The 18373-nt window shown below is 40.4% G+C and overlaps 1 protein-coding gene across 1 annotated transcript in view; it reads left to right on the top strand.

Moving 5' to 3' along the window:
• ANGPTL5 (angiopoietin like 5) overlaps nucleotides 1-18373 on the top strand; it is a 54099-nt gene that overhangs the window by 14634 nt on the left and 21092 nt on the right. The window contains exons 2-3 of the mRNA XM_089687242.1: nucleotides 11122-11299; nucleotides 14782-14885. Of these exons, the coding sequence (XP_089543368.1) occupies nucleotides 11122-11299; nucleotides 14782-14885 (282 nt within the window). The remainder of the gene's footprint in view (nucleotides 1-11121; nucleotides 11300-14781; nucleotides 14886-18373) is intronic.

Raw genomic sequence — 18373 nt, 5'->3', positions numbered from 1 at the left:
TTGTCTGCATAGATCTGTTTTTTTCCCAAGCATGGTTGACTGACTTACTACCTCTACCTCTACTACTCACTACCTCTGCTGCTACCTCATTACCTCTACTACTCACTACGTCTGCTGGAAGTCTATCCCAAACATCAACTATTCTTTGATAAAATAATACTTTCTAAGATTAGCTTTCAACTTTCCTCCTTCTAATTTGAAGTCATGTCTGTAATGATATGAGATCTGGCAGGGTCTGCTAACAATAAACTCCTACAGCTTATCACTTTTCTGAGGGGATTGGAAGTGACCTATTGTTAAATTATAACAAACTCCTCCATTTCTGTCACCCGTGGTTTGTAGGGCAATCAAATCCATTAGGAATACACAGTGTGCCATAAAATGTCTAGCCAGAACTAATGGGTATCTTAAAAAAAACAGTCAGGCTTGAGGTTCCTTTTCTGAGACCCCTGCCCAATTCACAATTTAACATAAAATCAGACAGGGCCATGACACATTAATATTAAGTATATATTTAAATGGGGAATATCATACCGAACAAATTGAGGTCATACATGACTAAGCTAGAGCATACAGAAGGAGAAATAGCTGTCTCCTACATCCTGGGTGACAGGCCCATCCTATATACTCTGTGTTTAATATCCCAGGACATAAAATTTAATGCCGAACAATAATCTACCAGTTTTCAGAATGTCACCTGTACATATTTGAAGATATTAATTTCAGTATAAAACTGCGTGTAAGAGAGAGCCATGATACAGTCATAAACACAGTGACCTCCCGTGGCCCCTCCTCAGATTAATTGGTCAGATGTCCTCTGTCAACACCTCTTTGATACCAGAGAAAAGGGCAATGCCAACACATTTTGGCAGCTCTAGTGTACCATCAAGCAACTGAAGACCTGTCAAGTTATGAGAGCCAATCTAAGACCTTGCTCATTGACGGAAACAGAATCATTTTGACAGCTCTCCTGTACCATCAAGCAGCTGAAGACCTGTCATGTTATGAGAACCAATCTAACACCTTGCTCATTCACTAAAACAGGATCTTCTGAAACAGGACGTGCAAATATTCTTCATTTTTTGCTCCTTTATCTGTTGCTTGTTATCGCTTTGTTTCTTTGTAATATCTTTTTTATGTAAATATTTTATTTGCACCATTTTTACCTTTTTTATTATTAAACTATATTTTGAATAGTGTTAAAACTGTCTCTAAACGTGCTAACGCAAACTCAAAGAATTCCTGTCTCTTGGAGAACACTTCTGTAGCATAACCCTCTGAATATACCTGTCTGTGGTGACAGTTTGTGTACAGACTTTCATTTTTCATAATTGTTATTGTTAATATTGTGAAAGTCTCCAATTTTTTGGTAAACGTCGGTGGTGACAGTTTAAAGAGGTTATTGCTTTGAGTTACAACACAGTGGCAATCACTCTCAGTCTGTTGGCACCTAGATTGTGGTCCTGCAAGCTGGAAAATCTTTGTGCAGTTTGAGGCTGAGAGTGGCATTGCTGTGTAAGTGACAGTATGGTGTGAGGTTGACCAGTCTTTTGTTACAGGTTGGCGAAAAGGGCAGTGGTCTGACATCCACATTCATCACAATGTCCCTGTGTTCTTGATCTTAACTTTATATTGAAAAAAGATGCAGTTAGTCACATTCAATTGGACTTCTGTAATGCTGAATACGTTTCACCGCTTCTCCAAGCATCTCGGAGCTGAAGAGTTGTCTAGAAGAAGCAACAAAACATCTGCAACATTACAGAACAAGTGCAGTTGAATGTGAGTAATACTACAAGCTATTTCTATGAAGGAATTACACCTTTTAGGCAAAGTTTACATGTGCTGTATATTTTGCAGCCCCTCTAAAAATCAATTCAACATTGTTTTTCAAAGGTGTTTGATAGGCGATGAGAAGGCGATATGTCTCTTACTAACTGCCTGTTTTAACTCTACATATGCTGCACCACTGCACTGCAACCATGTGCATTACATTGCAGCACAGCCCCATTCACTTGAATGGGTGTCTCGATCTACTGCAGTACTGCCCAACAAATGCGACACGGGAAGAGGGACAATAAAAATGCAGCTCAACTGCCTGTTTTTACTCCCTCCCAACCACAGGTGTAACTGGACCTTTAAAAGTGGACTGGTGGTTTGATAAAAAAATAACCATTTTGATCTACTGATTGTTATTGATTGAACAGAAAACAAAAATGGTCCTTTTGGATTAAACAGGTTTTACCAAAAGTGATTTTTTAAAATTTTTGTTGTGTTAAACATTCATTTTTGAATGAACTGTCTGATAAATAATTTATCAATGTGTGTACGCTCAGCAAGAAGTGTCCTGAACAGGAAATTATCATTTTTAAACCTGTTTGTGTAAGTGTAAATAGGCCCTTGTAAGTTTCCATGAAAAACACACCAACCAGCCAAATGGGAAAAATGGGATTTCTACTTGAACTGCATGTTTATGTAGTAAAGTTATGTATTTTAACTTAAGGTAAACAGACAAGTATAAAGAGGCCCCAAATGTATATTTACACCCAAAAATAAACCTTTCCCAAACTTGATCAGGTTAAACTAAACATGTGATGGAAAAACACAAACACAGTTCCCAGTTCTCCAGTTCCCTTCAGTTCCCCTCTAAAGCACTTTTTTTCATTTTTTTGCGCACAGTTAAAAATCAGCATTTTTGGCTATAAAACGACCTACCCACCCCCGAAAATTATATATTTTCCGAAAGCAGAGGCCCTGCAAAATAAAAAGATAGTAGTTTTTTATGTCACATAATGTTTGAACCACTGTTTATGAAACACAGTTTTAGGACAAAATGTTAACAAATGAATTTTAGTGTAAACATGCGCAATATAATGTAACACTCTCCTAGTTAGGTTTCTATAGTTGAGGTAAATTTTGTCTTCCCTGTAGCAGAGGAGCAGAGCTCAATTGCTTTTGGCTATTAGAGGTTCTGCTGGTGAAAGCTCTACTTCTTTTCCAGTAAATGCTGGAATATAGTGGGTGAGAGAGCCAGACCCTGGCCTGAATATTCATACAGCGTCAGCCAATCCCTGGTTGGGAGAGTGACCAGCAGGGGGATGAGTGGTGTATAAATGGTCTGGAGCCTAAAATAGCAGGGTCCCTGTTCCTCTGGAAGAAGACCCAGCCTGATGCTGGTACAGGACAGAAGAAATCCCTTTTTAAGTCTCAGCTCCAGCTAGAGATCAGAGACCCATGTCCGGCGCACCCTGAAGCAGTGCAGGAATTGTTGCAGAGGTTCCAAGCTGGAGGCATCCAGTACAGAGCCTGGCTCGTGCCACAGGAAGCATTACAGTATCCAGGGCACAGTGAATACTAGCCTCAAGGATCCTAGAGACTGTCACCTTTGGGAGAGCTGACTACCGTTTTTTTTTAACTCAGTTTATACCTCTGCCATGAGGGCCTCCCTGCGTTGTAGTTCTCTGAAATTCTAAATTCAAGAGGGTGGTTGCACCTTGAGGATGCAGAGTAGTTATAGTGTCCTCTATTGCATTTCTGCTAGCTTTGAAGATTTCTCAAAGCTCACCCACACCCCACCCAAGTAAATCCAGCAAATAAACTGCAAAAAAGACATGCGTGGTATGTTTTACGACTTGAATGACTGTGAATTTCTGTGTGCCTGCCTGTCATGTGCCTTGCAGGGAACTACGCCTGGGATCAAATAGCCAGCCTGGTCTGGGATCTGTGCTACAATAATACCCAATTTTTTGTTAAAATATGAAAGATGGGGTTGTTTTGAGTGAATAGATACCAAACAAGTCGTGAAGTTATATTTGCCTGTGTTACTGCGAACTATGGTACCCATAAATCTTTATAGGTTAAACTTTAAAAGCCTTTACTGCTCATCAGTTTAGAGTTAACCATGAATTTTGTGTGTTTGTTCGCATTTGTGGGTGTTTGCAGGGCATTAGGAGTTATGTTTAATTTTTTTTTTAGTTCTTTAACCACTTGCCAACCATATAACCTAGTACATGATCTGGCACTTTTGGGTAGGGGGCGCGCGTGTGCTGATGGATGACTGCCAGCAATCACTGATAGGCAAGGAGAAACAAAGAACAGAGCTCTGCCTATGTAAACAAGGCAGAGCTTTGTCCTGTTAGCAAGGATGTGCTGGATTTTGTTTCCCTGCAAAGCAGGGTATAAAATCCAGCACTTACCTTAATGAAAGCACCTGAAAGTACAAACAAACACTGGTTAGGCACACATTTAATCCTTTGATTGCCCTAGATGTTTAACCCCTTCCCAGACAGTGTCATTAGTACAGTGTCAGTGCATATTTTTAGCACTGATCACTGTATTACTGTCACTGGTTCCCACAAAGTGTCAGTGTAAGATTGTCAGCCCCAATATCACAGTCCCTTTATACATCACCACCATTACTAATTAAAAAATAAAAAATAAATAAAAAGTCAGGTATATATACCATAGTTTGTAGACACTATAACGTTCCATTAAATCAATCAATATACGCTTAATGGGATTTTTTTACCAAAAATATGTAGCAGAATACATATTAGCATAAATTTATAAAGAATTTAGATTTTTTTTATTGTTTTGATTGCATATGTTTTATAGCAGAATGTAGAAAATATTGTTTGTTTTTCAACAATTTTGGTCGCTTTTCATTTATAGCGCAAGAGGTGATCAAATACCACCAAAAAAAACTCTATTTGTGGGAAAAAAGTATATAAATTTCATGTGTGTACAGCGTTGCATGATGCAATTGGCAGTTAAAGTAACGCAGTGCCAAAAAGCAAAAAATGGCCGTGTCATGAAGGGGGCTAAATCTTCCGGAGGTCAAGTAGTTAATTAATATTATTATAATTTTTTTATTTTTTTTTTACTTTTTAAAATTTTGTTTTCATTTAACTTCATTGCTATCACAAGGGGGTTAACATGCCCCCATGTGATAGCATTGAGTAGGTGGCAGGTTCTCTTTATGAAGACATCGGGGATCTGTCTCCCTTGCCCTTTACAGCAGCTATTCAAGCACAGATCATGCGTCATTAGCTGCTTGCTAGAATGCTGGAATGACAGCCCTGAAACTAGAAATGCTAAGAGCTGAGCTCTTCTACCTTCATCAGAGGAGATCAGCAAAAGAGCCTAGTAATCACAGAGGTGGGTTGGTGGTGTTGGAAACTTCACCACCTGCTTTGTAAAAGTTACTCCCCTATCCCCCAGATCATTTTTACTTTATACCCAGGAGCTGGCTGATACAAACAAGCACAACACATGGTTGCCACTGCAGCCATGAGCTTGTGTTTAACCCTGAAAGTGTATGTGAACCCTCAGGCTATTTTTGTGTTTGATGATAGTTTGCCTGCCAATTACTTGGTCATGCAATAGTGTACCCAAATTAATTTTGTATCATTGTTTGAGACAAAGCTTTATGTTGGTGGTATTTAATAACCACTAAGGTTTTTTTTTTTAACATATAAAGGGAAAAAGACCTATAATGAAAAAAACAGTTTCCCTTAATTTATAAAATTAAGCAAATAAAAATGCCATAATGAAATTATATATATGATGATATATAAATGATATAGCAGCATCATAGCTCATACAAAGGGAGGGAGGGGGAGGTGCTGAGGTTTATGTACAGGTCACATACAGCAGGAGGAAGGAGATGAAGGGGTAATGTCTAGATGAGCAAGATAAGGGAGGTGAGGGGTTACTGGAGACAGAATGGAGATCAGATATCCAGGGGAAGAGGGAGAGGTGAAAGGGTTAAATTAATCATTCCTATCCTAAATTTGCTGGTTTTTTTTTGTTCTGAAATATAATAAATGATCCTTATTCCTCCTCCATCATCTTCCTCCAATGTAAGAGTCACTGTAATTGCAATCACATGGTACAGAGCCACTTCCATCAGCTCTGTACACTATCACTGAAATAAGCCATCATTGGAAATAGACATTATTGGGCTCACTGGCTGCAAGAGGGCTATTTCTGATGTACCATTTATAAATGGCATTCCAGGAATAGATGTCCATCTTCTTGTCATTTGCAATACAGCAGTAGAGAGGTGGTTAGGCAAATAATTTCTTTGTGATTCTGTTGCACATTTTTACATGGAGATACTGCAAGTAGCTTTTCTGGTTGTAGGATGAGAACACTGAACCACTGACTCACAATCAGCAACAGTGTTGTCAGTCTACATAGGAAAGCGCCGTTACTGGCAGGAACTCCAAGTAAAAAAAATTGCGCAAAAGATTCACAAATAATAATGTGCCCAAGGGCCTGTGTTGTCCATCTTTTCTTCACATTAGATGGGTTTTGCATTACTATACAAGTCCATGAGAATGCAAAACTTACTTGTCACCAGTAAAGATCACAAAGAGGTCAACTACGGTTTAGAAGCACCTACAGGTGAAATTCGAAAAATTAGAATGTCGTGCAAAAGTTCATTTATTTCAGTAATGCAACTTATAAAGGTGAAACTAATATATGAGATAGACTCATTACATGCAAAGCAAGATAGTTCAAGCCGTGATTTGTCATAACTGTGATGATTATGGCTTACAGCTCATGAAAACCCAAAATCAACAATCTCAGAAAATTAGAATATTGTGAAAAGGTGCAATATTCTAGGCTCAAAGTGTCCCACTCTAATCAGCTAATTAAGACATAACACCTGCAAAGGGTTCCTGAGCCTTTAAATGGTCTCTCAGTCTGGTTCAGTAGGAATCACAATCATGGGAAAGACTTCTGACCTGACAGTTGTGCAGAAAACCATCATTGACACCCTCCATAAGGAGGGAAAGCCTCAAAAAGTAATTGCAAAAGAAGTTGGATGTTCCCAAAGTGCTGTATCAAAGCACATTAATAGAAAGTTATGTGGAAGGGAAAAGTGTGGAAGAAAAAGGTACACAAGCAGTAGGGATGACCGCTGCCTGGAGAGGATTGTCAGGAAAAGGCCATTCAAAAGTGTTGGGGACTTTCACAAGGAGTGGACTGAGGCTGGAGTCAGTGCATCAAGAGTCACCACACACACAGTTGTATCCTGGACATGGGCTTCTAATGTCGTATTCCTCTTGTCAAGCCGATTTTGAACAACAAACAACGTCAGAAGCATCTTACCTGGGCTAATGAAAAACAGACCTGGTCTGTTGCTCAGTGGTCCAAAGTCCTCTTTTCTGATAAGGGCAACTTTTGCATCTCATTTGGAAACCAAGGACCCAGAGTATGGAGAATGAATTAGAGAGGCACACACTGCAAGATGCTTGAAGTCCAGTGTGAAGTTTTTACAGTCTGTGTTGATTTGGGGAGCCATGTCATCTACTGGTGTTGGTCCACTGTGCTTCATTAAGTCCAGGGTCAACGCAGCTGTCTACCAGGAGATTTTGGAGCATTTCATGCTTCCTTCCACAGACGAGCTTTATGGGGATGCTGACTTCATTTTCCAGCAGGACTTGGCACCTGCCCACACTGCCAAAAGCACCAAAACCTGGTTCAATGACCGTGGGATTACTGTGCTTGATTGGCCAGCAAACTCGGCTGACCTGAACCCCATAGAGAATCTATGGGGCATTGCCAAGAGAAAGATGAGAGACATGAGATCGAACAATGCAGAAGAGCTGAAGGCCACTATTGAAGCATCCTGGTCTTCCATAACACCTCAGCAGTGCCACAGGCTGATAGCTTCCATGCCACGCCGCATTGAGGCAGTAATTGCTGCAAAAGGGGCCCAAACCAAGTACTGAGTACATATGCATGCTTATACTTTTCAGAGGTCCGATATTGTTCTACGTACAATCCTTGGTTTATTGATTGCATGTAATATTCTAATTTTCTGAGATTGTGGATTTGGGGTTTTCATGAGCTGTAAGCCATAATCATCACTATTATGACAAATCACAGCTTGAACTATCTTGCTTTGCATGTAATGAGTCTATCTCATATATTAGTTTCACCTTTTAAGTTGCATTACTGAAATAAATGAACTTTTGCACAATATTCTAATTATTCAAGTTTCACCTGTATCAGTGAATTCTGATTGATCTCAGAAGCAACTAAAGCTGATGCCACTGATACAAATCCAAATTCCCTCGACAAAATCTCTAAGAAAAATGTAAAAACAGATATATGATTGGCCACAAGAATGCAAAAAACTTCAGAGAACACCAAAGTAAGCCAACTGATCAATGTAAAATTCAAGGTACTCATCCCTCAAGGCTCCCAAGTTATATTGTGTCCAGAGGTCCCAGACACTGCTGAAGGTTTTCCTATCATTTAAGATTTCAGATCATTTTTCATTGGTCATTATCCAGAAAATTAGGCTCTGTCTAGTTCTAAAAGGATGGAAGAAGCCTTCCAGGATCTTAAGATAGGGCTTTCACTGCTATGAATATTAATGCAATCAGTCTTCTGCAGCGTCTGGCTATCTCCCTAATGGGTTGATTTAACAGTGCTTCTGATGGGGATTTTCTGAGATTTATTTGCTTGAGGGAAATTATAACGTTTCATACAAGGCCACCACATGTGGTATACTGTGCCCCCCTCCCCCCCCCCCAAATCCTGGAAGCAGTTAGGGAAGGCACTTGGAATGAAGGAAGTTATGCAAGGTGGAACCATGTAATATGTTTCTATGTTAGAAGTACTGATTTATGATATGGATGTTAGAGGCCAATCTTCTAATTCTAAGCCATTCTCCAGGTCCTGTTACCATCTATCCTCACAGGAAATTTTTTTGGAGTTGAATTAAGGATAGTACACTTAGTAGATTTGTGACGTGTAATCCTGGCAAGAGTCTTATAAAGATATTCGAAAGGTGTCATTGTAGTAAATCTCTATGATGTCCCAAACATGTAAGCTAATTAGCTAGTTGGTAATATTGAAAAAGTCTGTTGGACATGTGAAATTAATCATGGAGGATAGACCACCTCAATGTTTTTTAAGTAAACTAGCCCTATAAAACCTTTATTCATTGACCAAGCAAATTTTGCAGGTTGAAGGCCCGGGGTGAAAGTGGGGTTGTGGAGAAATAGGATTAGCATATGATTTACCAATCTAAGTGTCTGGTGCAAAGACGGTCCCTTAGACCAAGAGAAAGAAAAAGCAAGGGCTACATTGTTACAAGTCTGTACCTGGCTGGAAGCCACAATAAGTGCACAATTGGCTTTGGAATGGCACAATTGCGATTCGAGCGCAGTCCATGTTGCATGTGTAGTTAGTGGGAGCGAAAGGGGCCGCTGGAAGATAAACAGCACAGATATACATTGAAGGTGAATCAAACAGCAACTACAAGTAGGCCCTTAAAGAACCTATGACCCCAGGTATAAAAGGAAGAAGGAAGACTTTCCTGTGTCGATCCATTCCCTTAAAGTCCTGATGCCAGGGTCCCAGAATTATAAATACAGTTTTATTAAATCAATATGTAAGTATTGCAGTAACTATTTTTGAGTGTGAATTCCCCCTGATAAAGCAGAGTCCTTTGAGTAAAAGTGTGAAGACAAGAGGGAAAAGTCTTGGCAATAGAATGTGTCCAGAATCTTCAGCTAGCTCAATCAAGGTCCAGAGGGATTGCTGTGCAATGGCAACCTGCAATAATGAATAATATGTGAAAATGTTTCCTGTTAAAGCTTGGTAGTCTAAAGAAATGTGCATGCAGTGTCTTTTGGGAGAGGTTACTTAGTGTGGGCTTCTATCCATTCACCAATCCTGAAGATACGGAGGCTCATGAAATGAAGTCATCCCGGAACAGTTGAGGAATCTGCGTGCAGTGAGAGACACCAACTGGCGATGCTGGGGTTCTACTGGGTTTGTCACAGTGACGATGAGAGTGACCCTGGGCAGTCCCTTGATCAGCAGAGGGCTGGAAACAGATGGTGTGCCTGAAGGTATGTAGCTCACCTGCTGGAGATTCCCTGTGCTGTCTAGTCTGCAAGGCCTACTCTGAGTATCAAGAGTGGCCAGGCCCCTCCATTCAACCTCAGGTGGTGGTCCCAAGAGATGAGTCTTTCCTGGGCTGAGTTATATATATCCCTTCTCAGTATTCCTCCTAGCCAACTTCATTACAGTTGGCTGTACCTTGTAGTTTTCAGCAGCACTGGCTCCATGTAAAAACCCGACCCCCGGACTACATGTCTGACATACCCCTGCTTCCAGTAGTGGGTCTTCTCTCAATGCTTCCAGGGCACAATGTTACAGTCAGTAAGCTGAACACTAGAGGGAAACAAACTCAAGGCAGTCTGTGCTATGCAGAGCCATGCAAACCAGTGTGCAGAAGCTGACAGGGGAGAGAACTGGATTGTTTACATACAGTTCTCTCCCTCCGTCGGTAATGCTCCTCGATCACTGGATGCCGGCGAGTTATCACCGGCTGGGACCCGGTGATTGACAGCCGAGGCCACGAATAACGGTGCAGGTAGGGCACGCGCCCCCTACACGGAAATGCAAAATCACGTATATATACGTGGCTTTGCACACCCCTGCTACCATGTAGCAGTATATCTGCTATAGAGCGGCGAGAAAGCTGTTAACGAAGAATCTGAAACTAAACAAAGGTTTCTGCTGCAGTCTTTTGTAGTCCATTGTAGGTCTCAATGGACTATGAATTATAATCTATTGCCACTTTCTGCAGCTCAGTGACTGAAAGTCCAATACAGAGGTATGGGCAGAATGCTGGAGGAAGTGTTTGCAAAAGCCTGGCATTGTACTCGCAATCCACTGATTATAGGTGCAACACTTTGCAGGCCCCCGTGTAAAACAAAAAAAAAATGCACTTTTTTTACCTGCAAAAACTTGTACATATTTTATATGTATATATATTACTTTTTTCTTTAAGATGAACTTATCCTTTAATGAAAGTCTATGGGTCAGCTCTGACTCATAATCATTGACTGCTCTGACTCATAATCATTATTTTCTCTCATCATCGGATCTGCTGGGTTGCTAACTGCATTGTCTGAGACACATATAGTCACTAAAGAGAACATCTAAAAGTCTGTTTTTGAAATACAATCACAGATAATAAGTCCAGTATGAAAAAAGTATCAGAGTTATTTTCGGAAAAAAATGAGAATGCCTTTTAGTATGAAATCCATTTTATACATCAACTCTCGACTGTAATCATTTTGCTTTTAGGGGACAGTAATGGGTGGGATCACTTCAGTCAACATTGTAGAAGAAACTCTTAAAAACGTAACTTCATCCTCAAAGAGAAATACGAAGTCTACAAGTGTGGCAGCAAGTAACCAACAATGTGCTCAGCTCTGCCGAGAAATGTCCCTAATAATGAAGGAAAAAAAACTCAACATGTGCAGTAAGTGTAAAGGTCTTTCTGTCTTTTGAGGTTCTTCATGCTTCTGTAATGTTTGATAAACTGAACTTTTGCTCATCCTATCGCAGGAATCTGGTTGCTGGGGGAAACAAAAATTTAACCTGATTGGTTGTTTGAAGTGAGTCACTACCTCTCTCCTAGTGTGAAAATCCTAATGTTGACGCGCTCAAGCCTTATTAACCACTTGCCTACAGGGCACTTTCACCCCCTTCCTGCCCAGGCCGATTCTCAGCTTTCAGTGCTGTCGCACTTTGAATGACAATTGCGCGGTCATGCAACACTGTACTCATATGAAATTTTTAGAATTTTTTTGAGACAGATAGAGCTTTCTTTTGTTGCTATTTAATCACCTCTGAGTTTTTTATTTTTTGCTAAACAAACCAAAAACAACTGAAAATTTTGAAAAAAAAAGTTAAAAAATTTGGTAAATTAGTAATTTTTCTCCTTCACTGATGTGCACTAATGAGGCTGCAGTGATGGGCACTGATAGGCTACACTGATGGGCACTGATGAGGAGGCACTGGTAGGTGGCACTGATGGGCATTGACAGGCATCACTGATGGGCACTGAGAGGCAGCACTTATATATGACACTGATAGGCAGCACTGATAGGCAGCACTGACTGGCACTGACAGGTGGCACTGACTGGCACTGGTAGGTGGCACTGATGGGCATTGACAGGCATCACTGATGGGCACTGAGAGGCAGCACTCATATATGACACTGATAGGCAGCACTGATAGGCAGCACTGACTGGAACTGTTTGGCGGCACTGATAGGCAGCACTGACTGGCACTGACAGGTGGCACTGACTGGCACTGGTAGGTGGCACTGATGGGCATTGACAGGCATCACTGATGGGCACTGAGAGGCAGCACTCATATATGACACTGATAGGCAGCACTGACTGCAACTGTTAGGCGGCACTGATAGGCAGCACTGACTGGCACTGATAGGCGGTGCTGACTGGCACTGATAGGTGGCACTGATTGGCAGCACTGATAGGCGGCACTGAATGACACTGATAGGTGGCACTGAAAGGCAACTCAGATGGGCACTGATATGTGGCATTGATGTGCACTGGTAGACTCTGATATATGGCATTCTTGGGAACTGACAGATGGCATTGATGTGCACTGACAGGTGGCATTGATGGAAACTGACAGGTGGCACTGATGGAGCTACATTGATCATCAGGGCACTGATCATCAGTGCCCTGATGATCAGTGTAGATGTCCCCTCTGAGGAATGCCGATTACCGGCTCTCCTCTCCTCACGAGCTGTCAGCGTGACAGCTCGTGAGGAGAGGAATGCCGATAATCAGCATTTCCTTATTTACATGTGATCAGCTGTGATTGGACACAGCTGATCAGATGACAGAGCCGACGTCATCAGCTCTTTCTGCTGATCAATGATCCACTGTGTCCCAGGGACACAGCGCACCACCGATCACCGTGCTGCATGCCTCCCGGGGACACGCACGCGAGGTTAGAGTGGGAGGACGTCATATGACCACCACCAGAACGAGAAACCGCCGTCCATCCGTCATTTCCTTATATGGTGGGCGGGAGGCAGTTAAAGGAGAAATATGGGAATCAGAAAAGACAAACATGCATACTCACCTCTATGCTGCAGATGTCCCCTGCCAGCTTTAAGCCTGAGAACTGCACAATCACATGACCACTGATCATTCAGTTATCAGTCTGCACAGAGAGGAGAGTGGCGACTGTCAGTCACTGCTTTCCGATCTCCTTTTCGCTCACTGGAGCACCAGGCTGGAGAGGGGGTGGGTGCAGCTGTCATTCAGGTGGCTGTCAGGATCTCAACAATATGGTCGGGATCCTTTCAGAGCCTGGAGCATCTCTGTGATGTCAGCTGATAGCAGGCAACAGCACACTATAATATGATTCTTGGTCACAGGAGAACAAAACTAAGTGGACTCCTGTGACCCACAAGTGAAGTATGGCCAAAAAGGTTTTGACCATACTTCTCTTTTAAAGCCAAGGATTTATAGATTTTCTTAGCAAAAAAAATCTCATTTTTACAAGCAGCTGAAGAACCTTTCAACAATAGGGATAAGCAAAACTGAGAGTCCTCATTTTCCTGAAATTTCCATGAAAAGATGGAGATTTTGGTAAAAGTTTGGTGAAATGCATGGGAGTCAAATGACAAAATTAGATTGATGCTGTCACCACAGGTTCAATAGCCCACCTGTAAAAGAAACCTGTATATACTTACCTTTCTTGTAGCCCATGTATTGAAAAGATGCTGCATCTTTGCTTCCTATCTGCTGCAAGTATTCAGATAAGTCGAATACTTGCTCCCTCCATGGGGCACTGTGGTTCCTTCTACATGTTGTAGTACCGCAGGAACTGGAGGGAGAAACCACAATAGCTGGTTGGAGAGCAAGTATTCTTCACATTCAGGATTGTAAAATACTTAAAGTACTGAGAAAAGGAAAAACAATGTCATTTTATAACACAGGCCATCAGACAGGTAAGTATATGCATGCCTCTTTTTTTATTATTATATTTTTATTATTATATTTTGGTAAGGATGACAGGGTCTCTTTTAAGCTTGATTTCAGCCAACAATTTTTTTTAAATTTTTGAATAGAGTGGGAAGGTGTAGAACCTCTGTATAGTTTTTACTCACTCACTTCAGGAGGGTTATGAAGTCAAATCTATGCTATTTGGTGACCAAGAGAGAGTTGAAAACCTGATAATCCTACCTTAGTCTGGGGAACTTGAGAAGCAGTTTTGGTTGGCAATAGCTCTGATCCATCTGTCACATACTCATCTGACATTATTTCCATCTACAATAAAAATGTACTTATTTTGAGCTGAACCCAAAGACTTCCTTTTTTTCCCCATACAGCACAGACCTTATATGAGTTATTCCAACCTATAACCTAAAGACATGAAAGAAAGGTGAAAAGGCAGTTCACTTGGCTATATCCTTTTGAATTATTCTCTCCTTGTCTCCCGCTGAGAATCTGATATCCAAAGTTTTTTTGTATGCTCAAAATAGTATATGTCTGCCCCAGGCTTATGACAGATCTTTCAATGCACTGCTCCTTCTTAATGGGCAAAAAAGAAAATCTTTGGTAAAACTCAAAAATATTATTTTTATTTCATCTGAAAACAATGTTGGATAATTATAATTAAGTAGAATAATTCTTTGTTGTTGCCTGAACCCACCATTGACAATATTTTAATGCCAAGAAGGACTGGAGCATATGTCAGGGCAACATCAAATAAAAAAGCATATGCAGCACATCTCTGCAACACATGCAGATTTTCCCATGTTTTACTCTATTAAAGATATTGCACATACAGAAACATGCCTGTCGATGTGCCAGAAATGTGCTTAGTTCCTAAATTTCCGAAGAATTATATAGATTTATTATAATCTTAATACCCCCGTGAAAATATTAAACCATATTTTATGTTTTTCTTTTTAAGGAAATCTACAAAATTCTCTTATTTCCTATGCTAGGAGCACAAAAAGGATGGTAAAAAGTATGATGGAAGAACATCAAAAGTCTCTGGATTTCCTCTCCAATCAGGTGCAAATGTTATAAAAAGCAGACAATACTTGGCCTTTTTACATGTTTTTTTTCATTTAAGATCATATCATGGAATTGCTATACGAATCCACAGTATAAAGTGTATATATACATATATATATACACACATACATGCATACATACACACACACACACACACACAGTGCTCAGCATAAATGAATGACCCCAACAGATGTGTCAGAAAACCTTTACTTTCCTTTCAGAATCAACTACAGGTGAGTCTAATTACTTATTAAACAGTTGTACAGCAGACAGCTAATTATAAAAGGGCATTATTTAAAGCAAAGCCCTTCCCATTTCATGCTGTCAGCTATGGCACCACATGGAAGAAAAATGTCACAAGGCCTGAGAAAGAAAATAATTTCTTTACACTAGAAAGATGAAGGCTACAAGAAAATCAGCAAAGCTTTACTTGTCAGTCAGAATACTGTAGCAAAAGTGATACAAAATTTTAACAAAGATGGAGCTGCAACCATCTCACAGAGACATCCAGGATGTCCACAGACGTCCACAGACGTTAACACCTCGACAGGAGCGTCTTGCCATGTAAGTTCCCTGCAGTTAACTAAAGAAGTAGAACACCAAACTGGGGTGATTGTTGACATGGCATGCATGTATGTCATCCACAAAGGAAGCCTCTCCTAAAGCCCATGCATAAAAAAGCCCACCTAGAATTTGCCAGGGACCATGCTGAAAAAGAAGACTATGTCAACTATGGCACCACATGGAAGAAAAATGTCACAAGGCCTGAGAAAGAAAATAATTTCTTTACACTAGAAAGATGAAGGCTACAAGAAAGTCAGCAAAGCTTTACTTATCAGTCAGAATACTGTAGCAAAAGTGATATAAATATTTAACAAAGATGGAACTGCAATCATCTCACAGAGATGTCCAGGCCATCCATGGAAGTTAATACCTTGACAGAAGCATCTTCTGATAAGAAGGGTTGAAGAAAATCGCCATGCAAGTTCACTGCAGTTAACTAAATAAGTAGAAAGCCAAATTGGGGTGATTGTTTCCCATGACACAATGCATCGTGCACTGCAGAGGAATGGCATGCATGGGTGTCGTCCACGAAGGAAGCCTCTCCTAAAGCCCATGCACAAAAAAGCCCGCCTACAAAAGAAGAAGACTACTGGGACACTGTACTCTTGAGTGATGAGACCAAGATAAATGTTTTTGGAACTGATGGCTTCAAAACTGTATGGTGTCGCAAAGGTGAGGAGTACAAAGAAAAATACATGCCTACAGTGAAACATGGTGGTGGCAGTGTCTTTTTGTGGGGCTGTATGAATGCTGCTGGTGTCGGGGAGCTGCATTTCGTTGATGGTATCATTAATTCACAGATGTACTGCTCTATATTGAAAGAGAAGATGCTACCATCATTCCGTGCCCTTGGTCATCGTGCACTTTTCCCACATGACAATGATAAAAAACACACATCTAAGGCCACTATTGCATTTTTGAAGAAGAACAGGGTGACATGGATTCAGCTGCCAAGTATGTTTCCAGATCTGAACCCAATCGAACACATATGGGGAATTCTGAGGAGACAAGTTGAGTGTCACTCTCCATCCAGCATCCATGCTTTTCTTGAAGAATGGAAAAAGATAGATGTTGCAATATGTCACCAACTTGTTCATTCCATGCTTAGAAGACTTGGTGCTGTCCTTATAAATCACGGAGGTCACACAAAATACTAGATGTAGTAGTTTTTGTTGCTGGGTGTATTCATTTTTGCATCAACTAATTTTGTGTAAAACTGAAGATTTTGTAATCTGGTTTATATTATTAACCTTATTTTCATGTATTGAGCTAAGCAAATGTTCTATAAAACTCAGTTTTGTCAAAATTTTGGAAATTGTTCTTGTTTTTATTGATATATTGAACCTTACTTTTCAAAAGGGGTGTATTCATTTATGCTGAGCACTGTATATATATATATATATATATATATATATATACACACACACACATGCACAGATATAATATAGTATTCTCTAAGAATAGTATTTCAATGTAAAATGTTTTTCTGCATAATTTTATAAGGTTAAATAAATGCTAAGATGATTTAATATTCATATCTTTGGATGAGAATAATGCTACTGTACCGTTTTAAACTGAGATTCAGCAATTTGAAACCTTTGTCTTCTATAGTTTGTAAGATAACTTGCTTTAAAGCACTTATTATTTATGGCCAAACTACTTTTTCCATTTAAAAAAAAAGTAATAGCACAAAAATGGCTATTTCTCCAGCCCATCAACTTTTTTGTTTTTACGGAAGATGCATAATAATGTCGCATTAACTAGGGAAAATGCTACATATCAATCTTGGGGCCGGCCCAAACAATTATGGAGCAGATGGCTGGAATCATCTAATTCTGCCCCACCACCTCTTCTATTACAATGTTTGGTAAAGTTGCACACATCTTATGACCCTTGAATTTTTAATTGTTTATTTGCATTTACAATATGTCCTTCAGTTGAGAAAACATGTATCTGCATTATTATCATCATTATAACATCTTTTGGTAAAATTAACATTCTTATTTACTCCTATTTCTAATTATTGTAAAGATTCTGAGTTGATAGTGTTTACCCCATACAGCTTCTACATATCTCTGTAACCATTTTCCATCATGCATTGTGAAAATTTAATGCCAACAGTGTCAATTTTATCTAATTGGTTCTTTATTTTGCTGTGGGGTAGGAGGAGGGGGAAGATTTGGGGCATTATAAGGTTTTTTTTGTGGTTAGTGCATTTTTACCTGTTCTTGTATGTAATGAAAAAGCAAAACTGTTTTTAATATTAAATTCTTAATCAAAAAATGTATCATATGTATAAATGCAAGCATAATACAAAGAAATGTCTACGTTTTAATATAGGTTACACATTCCCTTTTGTGTGTTATGCAAAGTTTTGTGACTTGCATGGAGAGAATGATTTAAGTTCTTTGAATAGTCAAACCTGCACTTTGTCTGGACTGACGCTGCCAGCTGATGCAGGTAGAATCATCACTATCCTTTGGGAATGGGGGGGCCTGTTTGTTCCAGGACCTTACAGCGGAGCTCCACACAAAAGGGGAAGTACCGCTTTAAGCCCTTGTCTCCCGCTCCCCATTAAGGTTTGGCACCTTTGGGGAGTTTGACAGGTACCCGCTCCCACTGCAATCGCCTAGGCGATCGGAAGCGGAAGTTGTCCTCCCCCCTCCTTTTCCGTAGTCTTATGGGACACGTGACAGGTCCCAGAAAATTACAGGGCCATTCACAAAGCACAGCGCTTCTCACGCATGCGCAGTGGGCACACGGCTGTGAAGCCGCAAGCTGTCACAGCTGGGTACCCATACTGAAGATGCCGGCGCCAGGGAGAGAAGACAGCCGGTGAAACCAGCGGTGGTGAGGACACCGCTGGACTGAGGGACAGGTAAGTGTCTGTATTTTAAAAGTCAGCAGCTACAGTTTTTGTA

The sequence above is a fragment of the Staurois parvus genome, unplaced genomic scaffold, assembly GCF_062004578.1.
Source record: "Staurois parvus isolate SC_StPar_1 unplaced genomic scaffold, SC_StPar_1.0 ptg000422l, whole genome shotgun sequence".
Lineage (NCBI taxonomy): Eukaryota > Metazoa > Chordata > Amphibia > Anura > Ranidae > Staurois > Staurois parvus.
This window is presented reverse-complemented; position numbering and strand designations above follow the sequence as displayed.